Source organism: Hypanus sabinus, chromosome 2, assembly GCF_030144855.1.
Source record: "Hypanus sabinus isolate sHypSab1 chromosome 2, sHypSab1.hap1, whole genome shotgun sequence".
Lineage (NCBI taxonomy): Eukaryota > Metazoa > Chordata > Chondrichthyes > Myliobatiformes > Dasyatidae > Hypanus > Hypanus sabinus.
This window is the reverse complement of record NC_082707.1, coordinates 171,305,839-171,330,538: the sequence shown is the minus strand read 5'-3', so window position 1 is coordinate 171,330,538 and position 24,700 is coordinate 171,305,839. Positions and strand designations below refer to the sequence as shown.

General features: G+C 40.5%; 1 protein-coding gene across 1 annotated transcript in view; it reads left to right on the top strand.

The window, feature by feature from the left end:
- mdga2a (MAM domain containing glycosylphosphatidylinositol anchor 2a) overlaps nt 1-24,700 on the top strand; it is a 916,773-nt gene that overhangs the window by 803,805 nt on the left and 88,268 nt on the right. Inside the window, exon 11 of the mRNA XM_059959455.1 lies at nt 10,175-10,355. Coding sequence (XP_059815438.1) covers nt 10,175-10,355 — 181 coding nt within the window. The remainder of the gene's footprint in view (nt 1-10,174; nt 10,356-24,700) is intronic.

Genomic DNA, 24,700 nt, shown 5'->3' with positions numbered 1-24,700 from the left:
ATTGCTGAATTCATTCTGTGCATATAATTAACTTTTCAAAAGAAAAGAGGATCAACATGATATGACATTGTAACATTGAATGGATCAAAATGCATGGGTTTATTCCCCACTGCCATTTATAGTTACAGTCCAATGTCAGCTGAGCCATGCAGGGTTGTCAGAATCAATGTTCTTCCAGGAGGTGTGAATGTCCACAATTAACAAATATTTGTGCCACTGCCCTTCTCTGAATGGGATATCAAATGGCAACTGGAGGCAGGTTTGGCACTAGCTACCTGTTAAAATAATTGTCCAAATGTTATTTGAGGCCAGTGTTCTTAAATAAGCATTTTCATTGAGTTAATTAGAGGCTGCTGGAGAGTGTCAGGAGATCAGCTACTTACAAAACCCAGGGAAAGAGGAGGTGAAGTGCCACCTTCCCATAAGAATTGGAACTAAATATCCAAATTGGACAGCTTTTTAGCTTTTGCAAAATTAACTCTCTTCTTCATGCTTCCATGTCCTTTATTTTTTTGTAGTTATTAGCAAAAGCTATATTCTAATATCCTTGTGCATGGGTTTCCTCCATGTTTGACTGTAGTAATTTGTGTTGGAAATATTTCCCTGAGACGCTGAAGCAAATCAGAAAGGTTGGCAATGTTTTTTTCAAAATAATAATTGAGCTAATTGCTGAGATGCAGCCACCCATTTGTTCCTGTGTCACTTTGTAACTCCTTGAGCTGCCTTTTTGTGGCAGGCTCTGTTTTAACACTCGGAGTCGTTTGTTGTCACATTCACTTTTCCAGCTCACAAAATGAAAATGAGGCAACAAGTCGTTAAAGCTAAAGAAGCTGTGGCAAGCATCCTCTGTTTAATGCCTGTGGTGAGAAAGACAGTGTATGGCCTCTTTCGTCTGCCACCTCAGGAAGAAGAAATCTGTATATCATTATTCATTGTCATTAAAATTTTATCAGTAAGTTAAAACAATTCATTCTATAGAAATCTAAATCTCAGCCAATTCCCAAACAGAGAGGTATCTTGTAGAGTCCAGATTGTCATGTACAGAGCAATGATTCCAGCTCACAATGCAGTGGGTTTAGTTATTGGTTACCTAGTTCCTGGTCATTGTGGGTCATGGGGGATGTTTACCGCAGAGTTACTGAACCCCAGGGAGTATCCAGGCTGATGGTGCAAAAAATTTGCATTCAAGATTGCGGCATGTCTAGGGTGTAATGAATATACTTGCAGATACTTATGGAATATGAAAGCAATGCCTAGAAATTGGCCCGCTGAGTTCCTCCAGCATTTTGTGTGTGTTTTTGCTAGAAATTGGATCCAAATACATCTTTATTTTAAGCACAAATCCCACAACAAGAACATGTTGTTGTGAAGTTTGTCTGAGTTCTTTCTTTTGCAGTCCATACTAACACACTGTCATTTATTCCATCATAACCTGCATATTGGCTGTCGTCTCTGCTCCATTGACTATTTGACAGCAACTTTGGATCAAAACATTGTAATCCATGTCCTTTGTTTCTAACTCAAGATAAAATCATATTGTAAACAGTGAATTATGCACAATTTAAGGCATTGTCCCATGATGTCAATGAATTAAAAGCTTTGCAGCTACCAGCCTTGAAATCACATCAAAGCTGTATCATTTTCATGACACAGACACCTGGAGCTTCGGGTCCCTTCCTTTGTGACATGGCACAATTGGCCAACCCTATGTGTTTGGGTCAGTATAGTAGAAATGGCACAGAACAATGGTTAGCACTATTGGTCCACAACACCATCGATCACTGATCAGGTTTCCATTCCACTGCTGTGCGTATGGAGTTTGTACTCCTCCCTGTCACCATATGGATGTCCTCCAGCTGCTCCAGTTTCCTCCCACATTCTAAAGGTAGGGTTAGGGTTAATATGTTTTGGCCATGTTGTGTTAGCATTGGAAGCATGGTGACATTTCTCCGATTTGATTTAACACAATCAACACATTTCACTGAACATTTTGATGTACTTTTAACAAATAAAGCTAATTTTTAATCTTCTCATTCTGAAGGCTCTTTACCCACATCCAAACTTTTCCTACAACCTATCTCCCTTTATTTCCAGGTTCTGGGTTGTCAAGGAGAGAGTTCTTTAATAGCAATGACCCTGAGTCAGCTGGCAAATGCCTGCTTAATTACACAGGTCTTGATTTAATGATTTCTTAATGAATGAAATTATAATTACAAATGTTTCAAGCAAAGTTTTCCCAATTTTGTGATTTTTGTTGTTGAAAAAGCTCAACTGGACATGAAAGCAAAATGTGTCATCCAGTTAATGTACCAAAAATAAGCAAAATCAATTACAAGACAAAACTGTTGTCCACATGACATTGTCTTACAGTAAACGAATAAGTCACATTTTTCAAAGGAACCACAGTTACTGTCAAATGCAGAAGTCTTGCTACTTAAAACTACTACCTGTTCCAATTGTTGGAATGACCATGATGTAGGAACCCAGTGTTTGTGCTGAAACCTGTTGTGTGTCCAATAGGACAGTGTATTTTGTGTTAAAAATGTCAAGTTCAATCTTTTTGCATTTCTGCTCAAGTTGGTTCTATTAGCAGCTGATCACTGTTATGAATTATTTTAAATAAAATACCTGGGAATGAGGTGGAAGGTCCACTTGGGGATTCAAATGAATATTTGATTGGAACTTTCCACTTAGATCAATAACTGGACTTACTAAGGACAGATTTTAGGGCTGATGCAAAACATTGAGTGCTGCTCCATTTGTCAGAAGTTCAACTTATATTTGCAGTTTCTCAGTTTTATAGCAATAAAAATCTCAAGATTGGGTGCTAATACATTAGGGTGTTAAGTAGCAAACACAGTCTTAACAGCCATAATTTAGTTCAGTAAATTTATTTTTATAATAAAAGTGAACTGATCTCTAAACCCTTTTATATTACTGGAATGTAACATTGTTCATATTAATTAACTATGTAGGGTTATTTTGAACCGCCAATCAACTGTAGAATAAAGCCCTCCAGCTGTTTAATTTTCCTTATGCATGACATATTATCATATTCAAAGAGTTCATAACAGGAGAGCAGAAACCCATGAAATTATAATTTTTGTAGAAACGATAAACAATAATTGAATTCAGAACTGTAAATTGCATTATTGACTGCAGGGGAGTTGAAAATCCAATGTACATCTCAGCAACCTCCCTGACATGACACATGGTCTTTTGTTTCACTTGGTTTAACCAGTAGTTCTATTTGCTCCCATAAAGCGCTGAATTCCTTTTGTATTCAGATATGCAAATTATTTTCTCTTTATTGTGGTGACAGTGTCTATTCACTCTCTTAACTATGTAAGAATGGAAAGCTATGAAGCATTTGAATTGTGGACATTGTCATCATGGCTGGAAAGCTATTCTGTGTCTCAGTAGTGACAGTATTGCTTGTGGTTATGATGTGACAGCATAAATACAAATGCTGATGCACCCTTCATCAGTCACCGTATTGTTCTTGTAGCATACTCTGTAACAGTTCTTTCTTGTGTTTTCAACTGTGAAAGAATTAACTTGAACAGTAACCTAGTTCTAATGAGGAAGAAAATTATGTGTAGGACTTGCAGTAGTGCAGTCGCTCAAGTCGAGTATGAGGGGTTGTCTGTTGGTGGGTCCTCAAGTGAATGTAGAGGCTGATCCAGGATCCAGAGATTCTGGTGCAGTATGGGCAAGAGAAGTGGTGGCTGTGGTTCGTCGTTGAGCTTTTTGTTGTTTATTCTCTCCTTTTGCAGCTACCTCTTGTTCTCTATGGCATAGCAGAGGTTGTTCTCATGTAGTACATCTCCCTCTTGAACAGATTTTCTCCGGTGTATCTACCGAGTGCAATGTTTTTAGATGTAACATTGAATTTCTTCAGGCTGATTCTGATGTTATTTTTGAAGCATTTCCTTTGCCCATCCAGGACTCGCTGACCTTCTGTCAACTGGGAGTAAAGAATCTGTTTGGGGATACACGAGTTAGGCATCATAATGACACAAACTATGTACTATTTTATCATGGTGGAGATGCTGTTCATGTTGGCCTCTAGTACACTGTCGTAAGTGCATCTGTCCTTCCAAATGATCCTCAAAATCTTTAAGGATCTTTAGTGGTATTGTTCGTGGGTTTTCAGATGCCTACAGAGTAACATTCCAGCTCAGTTCCGCAAGTCAGTTTAGCACTTACTGACTGAACAATATGGCCCAGATATTGCTGATATTTCCGAGCAGGTCCACGTGCAGAGATGCCAGTGTTATTGTCTGAGCTCCACTGGTAATTTCCTTGCTGGACTCTGCCTCAAGTTCAGTGGTGTAATGGAAGCTTGCTGAGGTACCCCAAGTGCTTAATGCTCATGCAAGCATTATCCACGTATCGATTCACTGCTTTGCCAACAATATGGCAGCAAGGAAGAAAGCTATTTTTATTTATTTGTGTTTGCTTAATGGTTTTGATTAGCATTTCCTTAGCATTTGACTACTTTTGTTATGATGCTGAGTTGTTAGCTCGACACTCGCCCAGCACAGACGGAAAGCGTACAAGGAACTGGTGGAAATCGAACTTGCGACCATTCACGTTGAAGTCTGCTACACCATCAGCCAGCTAGGAATATGGTGGTAATTGGGGCAAATATGGTAGAGACATTTAAGAGCATCTTGTGTAGGCACAAGAATGTGCATAGAATGGATAGAGATGAGCATTGTGGGCCAAAGGACCTGTATTGTGCTGTATGTTCTGTTTCTGTTGTGTTGGCAGAGGGTTGGTTTAATTGGATGACTGTTCAATCGTCTCTATAGATGCTACCTGACCTACTGAGTTCCTCCATTGTGTGCTACTCTAGTTCAGTTGTGCATTTAACCACTAGTTTAATTAGTTTACTATAATATCATGAGCCAAGGGGCTATTCATTCGAGTCACAGAGCACTACAGCACAGGAGCCATCTTCAGCCCATCTGGTCCGCACATATCCACCACTTCCACTGACAGCTCATTCCACACTCTCATGACCTTCTGAATGAAGAAGTTCCCCCTCATGCTCCCCTTAAACCTTTCACCTTCAACCCATGACCTCCACTTATTTTATCGCCCAACCTCAGTGGAAAAAGCCTGCTTGCAGTTGCCCTATCTACACCCCTCATGAATTTGTGTACCTCTATCAAATCTCCCCTCATTCTTCCAGGCTCCAGGGAATAAAGTCCTGACCTATTTAACTTTTCCCTATAACTGAGATCCTCAAATCCTTGTAAACTCTCTTACTATCTTATTGTAGTAGATGACCAAAACAGTACATACTCAAAGTTAGGCCTCACCAATGCTGTATACATCTTCAACATACCATCCCATTCCTATACTCAGGACTTAAATTTATGAAGGTCAATGTGCCAAAAGCTTTCTTTACCACCCTATCTACCTATGACACCACTTTCAAGGGGATTATGAACCTGTATTCCCAGATCCCTCTGTTCTATCACTGTGCCCTACTACTCACTATACAATTCCTATCCTGGTTTGTCTTCCCTAAATGCGACTCCTCACATTTGTCTGCATTAGATTTCACCTGCCTTTTACATTCCATTTTTCCAACTGATCCATGAGTCTTCCTCACTGTCCACTACACACCTAATCCTGGTGTTATATGCAAATCTGATGATTAAGTTTACATTATCATCCACACTCAGATGACAAACAACAATAAACCCGACACCAATCCTTGTGGTGCTCCACTAGTCACAGGCCACCAGTCAGAGAAGCAACCATCGACTACCACTCTCTGGCTTCTCCCACAAAGCCAATGCCTGATAAAACTTACAACCACATCTTGAATGCCAAACAACTCAAGGTTCCTGACCAACCTATTATGTGGGACTTTATCTACTTTATCAAATACCTTGTTAAAATTCATGTAGGTAACATTCACAGCCTTGCCTTCATCAATGTTCCTTGTAACTTCCCTTAAAAAACTCTACAAGGTTGTTTAGACATGACCTCCCACAAACAAAGCCATGTTGATTATCCCTAATTGGTCCCTGTCTATCAAAGTACTTCTATATTCAGTTCCTTTGAAAACTTTCCAATAACTTTCCCACTACTGATATCAGCCTCATTCCTGGCTTATCCTTAGAGCACTTCTGAAACAATGGCGTATTAACAATCCTCCAATCCACCAGCACCTCACCCTTGGCTAAGGGCATTTTAAATATCTCTGCTAGGATCCCTGTAACACCTGCACTAGCCTCTTACAGAGTCCAAGGGAATCCATTGTCAGGCCCTGGGGTTTTATCCATCCTAATTTCCCTCAGGACATCAAACAGCTCCTCATCTGAAATCTGCATATGGTCCATGACCTTTCTGCTGCTTTGTCTCACTTCTATAGCCTCTGTGTCTATCTCCCAAATAAATACAGATGCAAAAAATCCATTTAAGATCTCTTACATCTATTTCAGCTCCTGGAATAGATAACCACTCTGATCTTCCGGAGGACCAATTTTGTCCCTGGCTATCCTTTTGCTCTATCTGTAGAAGACTTTGGGATTCTACTTTACCTTGTCTGCTAGAGCAAACTAAATCATTACTTTAACCCTCCGGTGCTTTACTAGTCAATGCTAATTGGCCACTGAAGTTCCCTGTGTTTTGGTGAATGTTAGAATCTGCTGGGGATTGATGGGAAACATACATTCATTATGTGCTATGGTGTATTACATGGGCAACCCTGGCTTTTCCATGACCGTGATTGTTCTTGGCAAATTTTTCTTCAGAAGTAGTTGTCCATTGCCTTCTTCTGGACAGTGTCTTTATCAGACAGGTGAGCTCAATACTTTCCAGAGGTTGTCTGCCTGGGGTCACTGGTCGCATAACCAGGACTTGTGATATGAACCAGCTGCTTATATGACCATCTACCCACCTGCTTCCATGGCCTCATGTGACCATGTTCAGGTGGTAAGGAGGCTAGCAGAGGGAAGGAGCACCTTACCCCTCATCTGGTAGAGACTTATCTCTGCCCCGCTATCTCTGATGGAAATATGGTGAAAATTTAAAAAAATGAGAACAGACTAGGATATGAGCAAGTGGATGGTTTAATCGTCAATTTGGACTCAGTAGGCCAAAGGGACTGTTTCCATGCTATATCTGCTACCTATGACCTTGGACAACAAAAAAAAAACAGACAGATCCAGACCTGCTAAGTTCAGAGCTATGAAGAGTGTGAGATGCGGGAGTGAACATCTAGAACAAGAAATCACTACCCAGCCTCAACCCCAAATACAATAAATGAGATATGCAGATGCTGGAATATAATCTGAAATACATACAGAAAATGTGGAGAATTCAAGTGAGGTAATATCTGTGGCAAGGGAAGTTGATATTTCAAGTTGAAGCCATTTGGTCACAGGTGGGAATAAGAGCGAGCACAAGTTAGTTTTAAGTTATTGAATGTCTGGGGAGGACCAAACCTGACAAAAGGCACCTCACTCCATTGGATATACAGTAGTCCCCTTTTCCCATCCATTCCTCCTTCCACCCCACCCCCTTTGCAACTCTAAATTGTCTTCACAGTTCTGACAAATATCTTCAACTTGAAACATTAACATAGTTTTCCTTTTAACAGACACTCTCCAACCTGCTGAGCATTTCCTGCTTTGCTTTTGTCCTCACAAGTATAATCTGGGGAATGGTCATACCACTGAACTGTAGTATGGCAGACTTTTCAAGTGTTTCTTCACAGAGCTGAGTATAATTGAAGTGTAAATCACAACCAATTTCAGCGTAATTATGTAGCTGAAAACTTGATTCTGACAGGTTGATTACATATTGTTATTATCATAATTTCATTCCTGGCAACACCAGCATGATTTGCCCATCCAAGTCGGTCCTTAAGGGGTGATGAGCTATCTTTCTGAACTGGTGTCCCTGTGTTGAATGTACTGCTGCATTGTTATTAGGCAGGAAATCCAGCAGTGGTGAAGGATATCTGGTATGTGTTCAGGCCAAGAAGGTGTGTGACTTGAAGCTGATAAAAATCCCACTAGTCTATGGGTCTTTGTCCTTCTAAGCCATAGAACACTGAAAGTTAGAGACAACCAAACATTGACTAATAGTTGAAAACATATTTATAGATGTAGTATGGTTTGGAAACCTGATGCTAGTGGAGAAGTGTGTGCATAATTCGAGAGTGGATGGATCGAGCAGATTGTCTTAACCTATAAAAGCTTCCTGAATGGTGCAATATGTCCATCCAGGGTTATTAATCTTGATAACCTCAATAATAAAAAAACTACTGAAAGCAGATTACACAATGTTATTCTGACCTTACTGGGAATTCCTCACTGACTCAAAATTTCAATCCAAAATTTAAAAATTCAATCCAAGATGGCGGTGCAACGCAGCTTGCAGTGGCCACTCTGGAGCTGATTATCTGTTATTTGTGAAGCGGGGTGCCGTGCACAATCATAATCGGTTGAAAACAGATGTGAGAGCACAGAGGAACATCTGGAAATCTCCAGGAAGACCTTCTTCGTTGCTGCTGCTGCTGTGAGGTCCGGGACTCTGCTGGGAAGAACAGGCCCCCAATCCTCGGGGTCGCATTGCCAATGGCTGTTGGCGGGCCGTCTTAATACTCTCGGCGGAGGATGATGCTCGGAGAAGCTGTGTCAAACGGGATGGTCGGAGGTTCGACGGACTCAGAGTCCGCTGCGGTCAGGTCGCTTTCACTGTGTGCAGCATCTGCGAGGCTGGGTTCGACAGAGCTTTCATTGTGTGCTGCATCTGCGAGGGTGAGTTGGGTGGCACCGTGGAAGTCCATAGTGGGGGTATTCGCTTCTGCCGCCTGCGTCGGGTGACGGGTCTCTCAGGACCCTGAGGACTTGTGGAAAGTGTGAGGTGGTTCTTTTCGAACTTATAGTCTTTTAACATCTTTGGACTATTTTTACTGTGCCCATAGTCTGTTTTTTATCAATTATGCTATTGTTTGCACTATTGTAACTATATGTTGTAACTATGTGGTTTTGTGTAGGTCTTGTAGCTTTAGTTTTTGGTTTTGTTTGTCTGGTGGGATTGGAGCTCCTTTCCGGGGATCGCGCTAAGATTGTAGAGTGATATTAATACGCAGCAGCCTCTCTGGACTCTGGATTGGGGATTGCCAAACGTTACGTGGATTTTCTGGTGTAGTCTGTTTTGTCATGTGCTTTTGTGATATCATTCTGGAGGAACGTTGTCTCATTATTTTTAACTGCATTGCATTTGTAAACGACAATAAACTGAATCTGAATCTGAATCTGACTCCTGTCTTGCAAGCTCAGTTTGAAACAGACAGATATGGCCTCTGGTGGAAAGCTGGACTTGAAAGCAATATTGACAGGGCTATGTGTGTGCCATTAGAATTCCAAAATGATGCCTGTGCTAAGGGGAACACGGTGGGGATTGGTGTAGTATGTCTTGCTGCAGAGATGGTACATCTGGATTTCACTATGAACACGTATCAGTGATGCCATTTTGGGATCAAACATCTTAGCATCAAACATCCTTCAGCAGAAGTGTGACCCTGGCAGCAGGTGGAGGTGGACTGGCTGCACGAAGGAATTCCGACAGTCACTGTAGAGTAACTGTACACCATCATTTCTGTGGGCTCTCAGATGAATCCCCGTGGTACCTTATTGTCCTAGAATTGTCTTTAATGTTCCATTTGCCACAATGATATCACCATTTCAATTCTGTGACTTGATCTCAGCTTTATATTACCCCCTTAATATCTTATCAGGACCTGCCTTCCATCAAACCTTGCTGTCCCGAGTTTAACCACACACTGCAAATGGATTTCCAAAATCCTTTGTCTGCAGCCTGCTCAGAAGCCATTTTGCTTTCTGCCCAAGGATTAACCTCTTACCACAAATCCACTAGACCTTTCCTCCTTCACTACTGTATATAAATTTATTTCATTCATGTGCAATTCAGGCCAGCAATGGAGGTAGAAATCTGCCTGTGTTTTGCTTTCTTGGACTTAATACAGAATGGAGAGTTTAATCTTTCTTACATCAAGCTCAAAATGAAGCAAGTGTTTTAAAGTGACTCTCCAGTTCCCCGCGTTTTACCACAATTCTAAAAACAAACTGTTTGAGCGACTCTCACTGCTGATCAATCTCATTCTTTGCTTTCTCTTCAGACTGGCCAGCAGCGCTGGTGGGAACAAGAAATCTCCATGAATGCAATGATCCAGACAGGGGAGTTAATCACGCACAACCTCACAGAACTCCTAAAGCCAGAGGCCTACGAGGTTCGCCTGACACCTATTACACGATTCGGAGAAGGCGATTCCACCATCCGAGTCATTAAGTACACTGACGGTAAGAACTGTCACGCAATAGCATTTCACATTCTGAAAATTGCTGCAGAGAGCCATGAAAATTTGAATTGCTTGAGGTAATTTCTGTGTTGCACTTAGCTTTAAATGATAGAAACTAACATTAATATTACATGCGCAATTCATTTCCATGTTGATTTTAGTGAGCTGAAATACTCCTTGATTCTATGTGGCTCTTCATAATGGGATCTTGATAAGTTTTCATAGTATGGCTTTCAATGAATTACTAAATATATATCCAGTCCCCTGCACCAGAGTTTTCTCAAGACATGTAGTAATATATGACACATGATAATCTTATCAAAAAGTCACCAGTTATAAATTGCAAGCAAAGCAATGGACATCAAAACAAAATGAGTTGAAAGCCAAACTGTGCAGCACTCCAGGAGTACTAGAACCTTTTGTGAATATTCTCACCTGTTTGTGCTACATTCAATATATTTTACCAGAAAATGAATTGAGTAGCATCATGTTTATATGCTCAACCCACTCCAATGTTAATGAAAAGTAAATCTTATGGAAAATGGAAATGTAGCTGTACAATTCTACACAGTTAATGGTCCTGACACGTCTCTTTATTGACCCCACACAAACTTCACCCACCTATCTGGGCTCCTCCACTGTGATCACAGCTAACCTTTCAATTTCCAACCTCAGTCGCAAAAACCCTCCACCTACAATCAACCTCAACCCCTCTGCCCATACATGTCATCCTGTCCACCTATGATCAGCTTCCTAGACACTGATCTTGACCCTTCCACTCATAACCCAGCTGCAGATTGCATTAATGTCATTAGCCTCCCGATCTTCCTTCCAGCCCTTTGCAGTTTCTCACTCCGCCCCTGCACAGTCTCTGCTCTCTCACCGTCACAAGTCAACTTGCTGAGTTTCCAGTGCACAATTTACAATATCAAGCATGAAAAGGAAAGGCCTGTTCTCACTCAGTCTTGGAGCTTGCTGTATTGGTAAATTTCCCAGAACTTAAAGTTGGCTCACACGAAGTCTTTATGAGCTCACTGCAAATGACCTGTTTAGCACACCTAAACAAGCATCTTCAAATCCCCAGGCAATAGAAAATCGATGAAGGTTGAGCGGTGAACGTGGTGTATATAGATTTTACTAAGGCATATGACAAGTTGCTCCATGGTTGGCTCTTACGGGAAGTCATGAGGCATGGGATCAATGAAAATTTGGCTGTGTAAATTTGGAATTGGCTAGCCCACAGAAGGTGGAGAATGGCAGTAGGTGGAGTGTATTCTGCCTGGATGTTGGTGACTAGTGGTGTTCTGCAGGGATCTATTCTAGGAACCTAATCTTTGACATTTTTCATAAATGGATAAGGAAGTGGAAGGGTATATTAGTAAGTTTACAGATGACATGAAAATTGGTGGTGTTGTAGTTGGTGTGGAAGGTTGTTTTAAATTACAAAGATACATGGGCAGGATGCAGGGCTGGGTAGGAATTTGGTTGAAGGAGTTCAACCTGGAAACGTGTCAAATGAAGATCAAATTTGAAGGCAAAGCATAATGTTAGGGTTTAAGTCCATAGATACCTCAAAGTTGAGATATAAAGATTTTTGGCCTTCAGATCAGGGGATTGAATTCAAGAGCTGTGAGATTATTTTAAAACTTGTTAAACCACACTCAGAGTATTGTATTCAGCTCTAGTCACTTTTTTATAGGAAGATTCGGAGAGGGTGAAGAGAGTTAGCAGGATATTGCCTGGATTAGAGAACATGAGGATGGGTTTAGTGTGCTAGAGTGTTTCTCTTTAGAGCGAAGGAGGATGAGAGGCATAGGCAGTGTGGCCAGGCAGTGTGTTTCCCAGGCTTGCAGTGGCCAATACTAGAGGGCATCCGCTAAAGCGAAAGTGTAGGGGAAATCAGAGGTAGTTTCTCCCCGCCCCCCCCCCCCCCCAACACACAGAGGGTGCATGGAACACACTACCTGGGCACCTGGGGTGGTAGCAAAGGCCAACGAGGGACATTTAAGAGACTCTTAGAAAGGCAAATGAATGCAAGAAAAGTGAAGGCTCATGGGCTATACAAAAGGAAAGACTTGTTCTGATGGTGGAACAGGTTAATGTGCACTCAATGGCCAAATAGGGACACCTGTACACTTGCTCATTAATGTAAATATATAATCAGCCAATCATGTAACGTACACAAAATGTTGGAGGAACCCAACAGGCCAGGCAGCATTTATGGAAAAATGTACAGTCAACGTTTTGGGCTGAAACCCTTTGGCAAGAATGGGAAAAAAAGCTAAGGAGCTGGCTTAAAAGGTGGGGGGAGTAGAGAGAGAAACACAAGGTGATAGGTGAAACCTGGAGGGGGAGGGATGAAGTAAAGAGCTGGGAAGTTGATTGGTGAAATGAGGTAAGAGAGGGAGAAGGAGAGGGGAAATACAGAGGGGGGAAGTGGTTGTGGGGCATTATCAGAGGTCTGATAAATAGATGTTCCTGCCATCAGGTTGGAGGCTACCCAAGTGGAATATAAGGTGCCGTTCCTCCAACCTAAGTGTGGCCTCATCATGACAGTGGAAGAAGCCATAGATGGACATATCAGAATGGGAATGGGAAGTGGAATTAAAATGGGTGGACACTGGGTGATCCCGTATGTTCTGGAGAACAGACTGTAGATGCTTGGCAAAGCGGTCTCCTGATCTACATTGAGCCTCAGTAATGTACAGGAGCACTGAACACAGTAAGTGATTCCCTGGTGAAGTTTTCTCTCACCTGGAAGGACTATTTAGGGTGCTGGATGGTAGTGAGGGAGGAGTTGTAGGGGTAGATGTAGCATTTGTTCCACTTGCAAGGAATAACCCATCATGCGGCAGCACTTCAATGCATAAAAGCATGCAGACATGGTTGAAAAATTCATTTGTTGTTTAAATCAAACATCAGAAGGGAGAAGAAATGTATCTAAGGAAGTTTGCTGATGACACAAAATTTGGGGATGTTGTAGATTGTCAGAGATTCCAGCTCAAAATCAATAGGATGCAGAACTGGGCTGAGTAGTAGCAAACAGATTTCAACCCAGATAAGTGGGAAGTGGTTCAAACCGGTAGGTCAAATTTAAAAACAATTGAATATAATATTAATGGCAAGACTCTTGGCAGTGTGGAGGATCAGCGAGATCTTGAGGTCCATGTCCATAGGATACTCAAAGCTACTGCACAGGTTGACAATGTTATTAAGAAGGCATATGGTGTAATGACCTTCATCAACCGTGGGACTGAGTTCAAGAGCCGTGAGGTAATGTGACAGATACAAAGCCTTGGTGAGACCTCAAGATACCCCACTTGGAGTACTTAGTTCAGTCTTGGGCACGTCACTACAGGAAGGGTGTGGATACTACAGAGAGAGTGCAAAGGAAAATTACAAGGATGTAGCCTTGTAGCATGCTTTATGAGAATAGGCTGAGTGAACTTAGCTTTTTCTCTTTGGAGTGACAGAGGATGAGAGATGACCTGACAGGCATATAAGGTGATGAAAGGCATTGGTCATGTGGAGAGCCAGAGGCTTTTCCCCAGGGCTGAAATGGCTGACACAAAGGGGCATGGTTTTAAGGTGCTTGGGAATAGGTACAAGGGGGATATTAGAGGTACATTTTTCACACAGAGAGTGGTGGGTGCCGGTAGCGGTGCTGGAAGTGAATACAATAGAGTCTTTTAAGACATTCTTAGATAGGTACATGGAGCTTAGAAAACTAGAGGGCATATAGGAAATAGGGAAATTCTAGGCAGTTTCTAGAGAAGGTTACATGGTCAGTACAACATTGTGGGCCAAAGGGCCTGTAATGTGCTGTAGATTTCTGTTTCTAAGTGATTTTACTGGTTGAAGAATTGTTGGTGGCAGATGGATTTCTGAGTAGCTCAAAAACTACTGCTGTCCTGGGATTTTCACACACAACTGTCTCTGGACTTTACAGAGAATGGTGTAAAGGAACAAAAAAAAAACATCCAATGAGCTGCAGTTCTGTGGGCAAAGAAATCTTGTTAATGAGAGAGGTCAGAAAGAAATGACCAGACTGGTTCAAGCTGACAGGAAGGCAACAGTAACTCAAATAACCGCACATTACAACAAAGGTGTGAAGAAGAGTGATTCTGAACACACAACATGTTTAACCTTGAAGTGGGAGACCACGAACATACACTCATTGGCCACTTTATTAGTTACAGGAGATATCACAACATCCTGGGCTGAAGGGACTGTACTGTGCCGTGTTCTCTGTTTAATAGAGAGTTACTATTCGTTAAGTGCTGAGTATTGTTCCCTTTACATGGATATCAAACAAAGGAAGTTTTTAATTATAGTGTCCTTCATTACATCAGGCCATCTAAAACCATGTTACAACTACTTAAACATATCATGTATTGAAGTACACCTTACAACACAGCAAGGTCTTGAAAACTACTGAAATATTGAACAGATAAGTTGTTTAGTGATGTTGGATGGAGGGCTTTGAAACTGCCAAGCATCTTGTGCATCCATCTGGGAAGGCAGGGAGGAGCTCAGTAGAACAAGTCACCTGAAAGACCTCACCTCCCTGCAATCTGCACTAGAGTACCTGCATCAATTCCCTAATGAACTTCAAGTTCAAGTTCAATTATCATTGAACCATACACATGGCAAATGAAACAGCATTCCTCCAGGACCAAGGTGCAAAACGCAGAACCAACAGTCACACACAGCACACAACACATAGAGTTACAAAAGCTGAAAACCATAGAGTCACAAAAAAATAGCCCAAGTCCCAGAGTGTCTTGGCCTGTAAATTGGTGGTGTAAAAGTCTTCTTCAAGCACCAGTGTAGCTGCAGATGAATGCATTCCAACTTACTTGCTTGAATCCACACAACCCACTGACCAATAACTTTTACTGAGCTAAGTATCATTTTATTTGTCTGGCAGAATAATTACTTGATCTCATCCGAAGAATTTTCTTAACTTTTGGACTCCAAGTTTCAGATGACTTTATTCATCTTAATTCTTTGAACAATTCTAACAGAACCTTCTTCCAATGCAAAGTTCAAAGTAAATTTGAGATTCATTTTGCAGGCATTCACAGTTCAGTAAAATCATTGAAAAACTACACACAAAGACTAACAACAAATGTGCAAAATGACAAAATGCAAATAAAGTTTATAAATACTGTCAAAATATGTTTACTTTCATAAAAGGAATAATATGTTATTGTGCATTGAATAATTTATTCAAATCGTATAAAATCAGCTTGACTAACACCAGTATAACAGAAATGTAGCATCAGAAATGTAGCATCAGAAATGATGCGGTTACAGTTAGAAACATAGAAAGTTCATGGTAATGAATGGATAAGTAAATGCTTCAGTTATCGTGTCCATAGGTTCCTTCCTGAATAGATGTCATTAACCTAAAACATTAACTCTATTCCTCTGTTCACACATTCTGCCTGTCCTGTTGATTATTTCCAATACTTGGTTTCATATCATATTTCATGCACCTGCAGTTATAGTTTTTCAAAACAAGTTCCATCCAGCCATAGTAATTGACGTTGCCCTGATGGGTGACAATAATTTATTTATTTACTTCGTGACACTGCATGGAACAGGCCCTTGCTTGAAGCTCTCAAAAACCAATGCCTAGCTCACTGCCTTTTGAAATTCTTTCAATCTTTAGCTACAGGAGCAGCTTAACTAATTTGATCTAATTGTAGATCATGCAGCATATTGGGGGGAGTTTCTAGCTTTGAGCAGCTACACCATACAATTTTCCATTTATGAATACTAAGCTGGTTTTTATGGGAGAAAGTGGCTTATTACTTGATGTTGGTGCTGTCAATTCTCAAGAGACCCAGCAGATTGTTTCTGTTCATTTGTTTAGTAGTAGGTTTATCTTAACATTATGCACTATTTGTAGAAAAAGTTCTTGTAATAGTAACACAGCTTACAACATTGGAAAGCTCAGTAGAAAGTAATAAAGTGCTCAATATATATTAAAATTTCCATTTCCAACATCTGGAAAATTAGTGGCAACATTATACAAATGTTTTGGCTACAAGAAGAGGTGATTTATTAAGTAGAATGTTATAATTTCCAATTCTATACACAATGTAGAATTGGACTAAATTGCCAACACTTATGCTGGCAGAATGTTGCCATCACCCAAAAGCGCTTTTATAAGTTATTGTAATGTTTACATTCACATAATGATTAGGATTAGCAAAGGAAACTGAAAACACAATTATTACTTGCTACTGGGGCTTGATCCAAAAGTTATTAACATTAAAGTTTAAGATACTTTGTTGCTAAGTCTGAAATCTTAATCCAATGTTATTATAGATGACTGAAACAAACAATCCTATTGGACACTGAACTGTAATATCTAGAAATTGGTCAAATGTAATCAATGCAATGAGTTCTGGATGCAGGTATAATGCACCACCAGGACCATATTGCAGCTAATAAATGGAAATATATTTCAATACAAAATTTCTTATGTGAGCTTTATGGAATTGCTAAATGATACCGAGAGATGACCTAAACATTGGATTAATGTTGGCATGGCAACAACATATCTGTCAAACGACTATTATAAGTCTCAGTGACTTATTTAGGAAGCCAAGAGTTTATACCCAATTCCGGTAAGTAAGCATTAATTGTGTGTTGGTGTGTTGTTGCTTCCATACCTTCCTCTTCAATTAAGCCATTGTTTTACTTTCAGAGTAACACACAAAATGCTGGCAGAATTCAGCAGGTCAAGGAGCATTTATGGAGAGGAATAAGAAGTCGATGTTTCGGACTGAGACCCTTCTTTGGGACCAAAACTTCACCTGTTTACTCCTCGCCATAGATGCTGCCCGACCTGCTAAGTTATGTTTTGTTTTGTAACTTCAAAACATAATACTAATTTAAAGAAACTGCAGAGCCAGGAGATGCATGCCTACTTCATTTTATCATCAGTGAGGCGCGCACTTATGATGTAATGGCAAAATGACATATGCCATTCAGAAACATATAACGCATAATGAATTATTTAAACAATAAAGAATGCTAATCAAGCGATATATTGACAATATTACTCAAATATTCATAGCACAACACTCCTCTCAGCTTAGCAATAATCTCCAAAGCAATATAGAATGTACCTCAACTTGTACACATAAAACTAGGTAATACAGCTACTATGTGGACATCCACAGCATAGTAAATTTTAAATTGTCCTATTCATGCCTAAAAACTGTGGAGGATTTCTTGCTCTTGTAGGTTATTATCTTTCTTGACAATGGGAGATACTCTTCTTGGCAGAGAGCCTTGTGGCTGTGAAACAGCCTCAGATTTTGGGGTGTTCTCCATGGGGGTTGTAGGAGGTGACTCCAGGACTATAGGAAGTGCTTCTGACAGCACTGGCCACCTTTTCTTCTGGATGAGTTGGCATTGTGAACAGTGCATGGCAAGCTGCTAGATCTCCTAATCTATCCCAGGCCACTAGACAAAGCTTCGAGCCAATGCTTTCATTTTGACCATGCCTAGATGATTAGCATGTACCTCTTTCAACAGTTTAGCCGTCAGCTTGGAAAGTACAACAACTCTGAATCCCCACATAAAGCAACCTCCGTCAATGGCAAGTTCACCCCAACGAAAGTTTCATTTAGCACTATTTAACCCTTGTTATGTTTGAGTTTTCCAATGCCATCCTTGAATACTGCTGTGGCATCAGCAAGTAGTTTTCTTAATTCACTTTCAGTTCACTCTGTTGCAGGGGCTGTGGCATGCAGAGGGTAGATGGATCTCCAATCAAGTTGTAGTTGTCTTAGCCAATCACAGCCCCCCAATGCTGGCCCTATTAAATTTACCACATGCTGTACAAGCCCAAAGTGGCTTGTTGGTTGTATTTCACTGTTACGAATGTCATTCCCACAGGAGTTATCTTTTATCCGGTATAATTTCTTAGATAAATATCTTCAGGTTTCAGTTCAGTATCTTTGTAATGCCACTCAAACTCATTTAGTAGACTGACTGAAACAGTGTCCAATTCTGTTTTAATTAGTTTGCTGTTCATTTCTGCTGTAAGCCATATTGCTTGTCTCTTGTTAGTTTTAACATTGTAAATCTAAGGCTATTCAGTCCTGTGTCACTCTCATCATTATCAGATTTTTCACCAACACATGCAGATTAGTGCTCTTTTTGAAACTGGGATTTACCTTTTCATCCTTACATCTTCCCTGTGGTATCCATTCATTTTTGTTGATCCAGCATGCTGTTTGTTTATGTCCTACTTTGTTTCATTTTCTGCAAGTTTTGCCCTTTACCCTGCATTAATCTGGTGTATATGAGCCCCTGCCACAATGGTAAAACAATTTGTTCAGCCAGGCAGGTCCCTGTTTAGGCAGTGCCATTTTATTCATGCTTACTTTCATTTCTGACTGCAACCTAATTGCACCTCTGTCTGCTGTTTCTATTGATACAGCAATTTCAACTGTTCTTTTAAATGTTAGTCCTGTTTCAGCTAGGAGACATTTTTGAATGCTTTCTTGTAAGATTCTACAAACTAAATAATCTCTTAGAGCATTATTAAGCATGTCACTGAACTGAAAATGCTCACAATGTTTTCAGTTCATCTACCTATGCTGAAATGGACCCCCCTTCCTTTTGATTCTGCTTATGAAACCTACAGTGAGCTGCAATCAACAATGGTTTCAGTTCGAAGTGTTCTTCCATTACTATCACAATATCAGCAAAACTCATTTTAGCTGGTTTGGTTGGCACAGTCAGACAACTAAGCAAACAAAATGCTCTTCCAACTATTACATTCAGTGAAAATGGCACTTGTTTCTCATTGGCAATTTTGTTTTCTTCAAAATACTGTTCAATTCACTCAGTATACAATATTCAGTTATCTCTTGTGCAATCGAATACATCTATCTTTTGAATCTAGACAGATATTTCTGTTCTTTTTTTTATGTTCATTATTACCCAGTTTATGAAGAATTTTGTCTATTTTCTGCCTTTTCTTTAACTTGAATGTCTCTGTCGCTTCCCAAAGAAACATGAGCTATTTTTTTTTTAAACTGGAACGTCTGGCCATGCTTCAGCAGGTAGGTTGTTGTCTTGGGTTTGTTTTTAAAGTTACTCATTGCCACTGTTTTGTTTAGTAACTTGAAAGCGAGCACACAGATATGAAGTGAAGATGTAATGATGTATGCTGTTCATGTACCTTAACCCACAATGAATCATTTAAACACAAAGAATGCTTAATCAAACAATATATTTACAATATTAACCAAGTATTACTACAATATTAAATAAGAAGTTCCTCCAGCATTTTACATGTGTTGCTGTGGATTTCCAGCATCTGCAGAATCTCCTATATATGTTTTATAACTTCCTGAATATATGTTTTCAGTTTTCTTTCTTTCTTACACTCTCTACTTTCTCTCCTTGTCTGGTTGATATTCTCCTATGAGTCTGCCCTCCTTCTTGTTTCTGAATGTGCCTGGCTCACCTGCTTTGCTTATCCATCAATCCCTGTTAATATTTTCTGGCTCAAGTTTAGGAACACACTTGTAGGCCGAAGGGCCTGTATTGTGCTGTAGGTTTCCTATGTTTCTATGAACATCAGTGCAATGGCTGCTGTATGTATTTTTAGGAAGGAGCTTAGTCAGAGTTTTCCAAACTGGCCTGCACATTCTCTATAACTCTACCCACAATAGGAAGAAATTATTGTCTCCTGGACAGTTCTGTGGGGACCACTGCTTTGTGTTGATGGGCATTTTGTTTCCGCTATCTGTCTCATGCATGGACTTCTCTGATAACCTCTAGGCTTCATCAGTTTACAAACTAGCTGTGCAATTTCAATATTATTTTTATGACAAAAGTTTGTTTTAACATAACTTCTTCAAGTTATTGAAAAATCCCAAGATGTCACAAGAGACATAACAATTTTTGAATGTCTTGAAATGTAGCATCAGTTTTAGAAGGTCTTTTCCTTACTTTGGAGTGGCAAGCATCTGGTGTTTCCTGTATTACTTAACCACCCTTGCAATTGCAAACAATTTAGGTAACCCCTCTTCCAAATGTAGGCATGGAGCTCTCTTAAGTTTTATGTATTTTTGTTCCCTCAATTACACTCTGTCCTGAATGTGTTTGCTTCCGGGGCACATTGAATGCGATCACATGAAGCAAAGCTCAAAGGATACGATTAAATATTCCCATTTCATCCTTATTCAGCTGAAAATCACAACTGCTTCTATGGTCTGTACAGTTAATAAAGACAACAATTGTATCAGTGTCCAAGAAGAGTAATGTGAACTGCCTTAATGACTATCACCCAGTAGCATTCACATTTACAGTGAGGAAATGCTTTATGGTTGGTCACAGCTAGAATCAACTCCTGCCTCAGCAAGGACCAGGACCCATTGCAATTTGCGTATCACCACAACATATCAATGGCAGATGCAATCTCAGTGACTCTTCACATGGCTTTAGACCACCTGGACAACACAAACTCCTACATCAGGATGCTGTTCACTGACTATAGCTCAGCATTTAATACCATCATTCCTACAATCCTGATTGAGAATTTCAGAACCTGGGCCTCTGTACCTCCCTCTACAATTGGATCCTCTACTTCCTAACTGGAACTGCACAATCCTGTGCAGATTGGTGATAACATCCGCTACTTGCTGATGATCAACACTGGTGCACCTCAGGGTGTGTGCTTAGCCCACTGCTCTACTCTCTATATACCCATGACTGTGTGGCAAGGCATAGCTCAAATACCATCCATAAATTTGCTTATGATACAACCATTGTTGGTAGAATCTCAGGTGGTGACGAGAAAGCATACAGGAGTGAGATATGCCCACTAATGGAGTGGTGTTGCAGCAACAACCAGGCACTCAATGTCAGTAAGACGAAAGAGCTGATTGTGGACTTCCAAAAGGATAAGACAAAAGAACACATACCAATCCTTATAGAGGGATCAGAAGTGGAGAGAGTAGCAGTTTCAAGTTCCTGGCTGTCAAGATCTCTGAGGACCTAACCTGGTCCCAACATATCGATGCAGTTGTAACGAAGCCAAGACAGCGTCTATACTCTATTAGGAGTTTGAAGAGATTTGGTATGTCAACAAATACACTCACAGGCTGCATCACTGTCTGGTATGGGGGGTTGGGGATGGCTACTGCACAGGACCAAAAGAAGCTACAGAAAGTTTTAAAATTAGTCAGTCCCATCTTAGGTACTGGCCTCTGCAGTATCAAGGAGGAGTGTGTCAGCAAGGCGACATCCATGATCAAGGACTCTTATCACCCAAGGCATGCCCTCTTCTCATTGTTACCATCAGGTAGGAGGTACAGAGCCTGAAGGCACACACTCAGCGATTCAGGAACAGCTTCTTCCCCTCTGCCATATGACTCCTAAAAGGACATTGATTCCATGAATACTACCCCTCACTTTATATTATTTCTGTTTTTGCACATTTTAAAATCTATTTAATATACCTACTGTCAGTGATTTACTTTTTTTTCCTTTCTATATTATCATATTTTGCATTGCTCTGCTGCTGTTAAGTTAACAACACATGCCGGTGTTTATAAACCTGATTCTGATTCTCCAATGGAATGGTTTAAGAATTACTGCTCTCTAATACATGGTCCAACGGACAATTATTCAGTGAACACCGGTAAGATATGGAATTGGCAATCTGCCCTCAAGGCTATCTATGAACTTCTAATCCATTTATAAGAGGAGCCCAGACTATTATTAATACACATGCTGATACCCAGCAACTGTTCATTCCAGCACTTCTGGTTCCTGTCAGTTTCAGTCAGACTTTTATTATGTTTCTAAATCCTTGTCTCCCTTTCCCTTTCTTCTCACTCTCTCTATTTTCTCTCCATGTCTGACGTTTATTAATCTTAATTTTAGTATGCTGAGGCAAAAATGAAGTGTGTAAAATATTAAAAGGTAAATAACAAATTAATAAAGATACTGTTTGGCAATGTATGCAAACTGTGGGCATTCTTCATATATGACAGATAAGTGATTGCAGTTTATTGCAAGCTGCAGTGTTTGAGTATAATAGTGCCAGTAACATTATACTGTCTCCCTGAACTTGATGTCAACCTGTCAATCAACATGCCACTCATGGCCTTGTGCTCATTTTATTTTGTGACGGTATGTGCCTGATCATAATGTATGTTCTGTGTGTGACTATACATACTATGTTTTGCACCTTAGCTCCAGAGGAACAATGTTTCATTTAGCTGTATACATATACAGGTTGAATGAAAATAAATTTAAACTTGAGATGACACACAGATATTAAACCTAAAACCCAGCTTTAGATGTATGACAGGTGACTGATCTACTAATTAATTAGTCAATAATACATTTAAAAAATCTGAAATACATGATCACATGCTATAGAATCACAGAAACTTATATAATTGAATTGATTGCTCTCCAAACAGACTCAATAGTTTTGCTCCATCACTGTGCAAGGTTCAATGGTTCCATTTAATATCAGAGAATGTATGCAACCTGAAATTCTTACTCTCCACAGATATCCTTGAAACAGATGAAAAACCCCAAAGAATGAATGACAGAAAAACATAACACCTCCAAAACCTCCTGACCCCCATGCACAAGCAGCATTAAGCAGCATCAACACTCCCCCCTCCCCACATTTATTCCAGCAGAAAACATCTGCACTCCCACCACCAACCATACAAGCAACAGCAAAACCCCTAAGAGAGATCATTGTCTACAGTCCATCAAAAACTATTGTTCATCCCAACAGTTCAACATCCCACAAGGGATTAAACAAGGGAGACAAAGTGATATCACTCTTTCTACAGCAAGAGGGGAGACAAACAGTTGCTGTTTCGATGTTAAAGTCTGTCTGTCTCACTGCTTTTATTTCAAGATCCTCCGACTTGAGATTCAGCAACAAACTCTCACTCACCACCGAGAGAAAGAGGGAGAGAGGGAGAGTGATAACCTGAGTGCAGAGAACACTGTCAGCCACCCTCACTGCCTTGATGTTCTGGCTCCCTGCTTTGCTTCAATTAGTGACACTGGTGAGAAATTGGATCCACAGGGCCGCACTAGGCCACACACCCTGAAGGCGCCCATCTTCAGGGAGCTCCTGGAGATATTAAAAACATGGCCGATTGCAGAGCTCCAAGAACAGAGACATGCCACCGTGCAGAACCGCCGTTTTGAGTGCAACTGTAGATCTCAGACTCCGACAGGAACCCTAGTCACCTTGAAAAGGGAAAATGAGACATTAGGAGAAGAAGAAGAATTTAAACTGTTTCATTGATCAGCTGGGAGAAGTTGCCCTCTGGCACCATCTTTACTCTGCCCCTTACTCTTTTTTTGTATTACGTGTGTTTCAGTTACCAAATTTATCCAAACCCAGAGACTGCAGGTGCTGGAATCTGAAGCAAAAAACAAGCTGCTGGAGAAACAGTGCATCGAGTGGCATCTGTTGGGGTTATTCAAACCTTTCTTATGGCAATGATTGAAATCAGGGCCATCATCACTGATTCTAGATCAGAAATACATCGTAACCTCTCAGTCTATCAAAATCATTCATGAAATAATAGTTATGTCTACTTTCCTCTTCACCTCCTCTGTTCTAGTAAAAATTGCCCCTGTAGTTCTTATCCTATTTTTCATGATTCTGGAAGTGTCTGAAGCCATTGATGGTTCTGGCGAGTTGGTTGTCAACGTCTCTTATTCCTCAGCATTGTTGGAGATGACACTGCCCAAGCAGGTGAACTGCTCAATCATGGAGAGAAGGTGGTCATTAATGGTGATCCAAGGTGGTTTGTAAATGCCAAGAGAGGGCTTCTGATGAAGGTTCATTGTTTTCTTCAGACTGACCATTAACCTGAAAGCCCTTGCAGCCTGAGTGCCTGCAGCCAGTAACGTGTCTTCTGTGTGTGAGAAGAGCACAGTTGTCCACATATAATAGCTCGAGAATGGGCTCTTGCATAGTTTGTGTTTGGGTGAGAAGGCGGCGAAGGTTGAAGGTATTTCTGTTCAGTGCGGAACTGAATGTAGATGTTCTTCAAGGTCCTCTCTTTCACTTCCCATTGTGTCAATGCTGAAAAAGATGGCAAAGATCATTGGTGTCAAAATGCAGCCTTGTTTCACCCCAGTACTGATGGGGAATGGGTCAGACCTGACCTGAGTGCTTTGGCTTTCATTGAACCATTGCAGGAAGGTGGTGGATAGAATCTTCCAGTGACCATTGTAGCTGACTGTATCAAAGGCTCCGGTTAAGCCAATGAACTCCATGTACAGTTCCATGTTCTGTTCAAGACACTTCTCCTG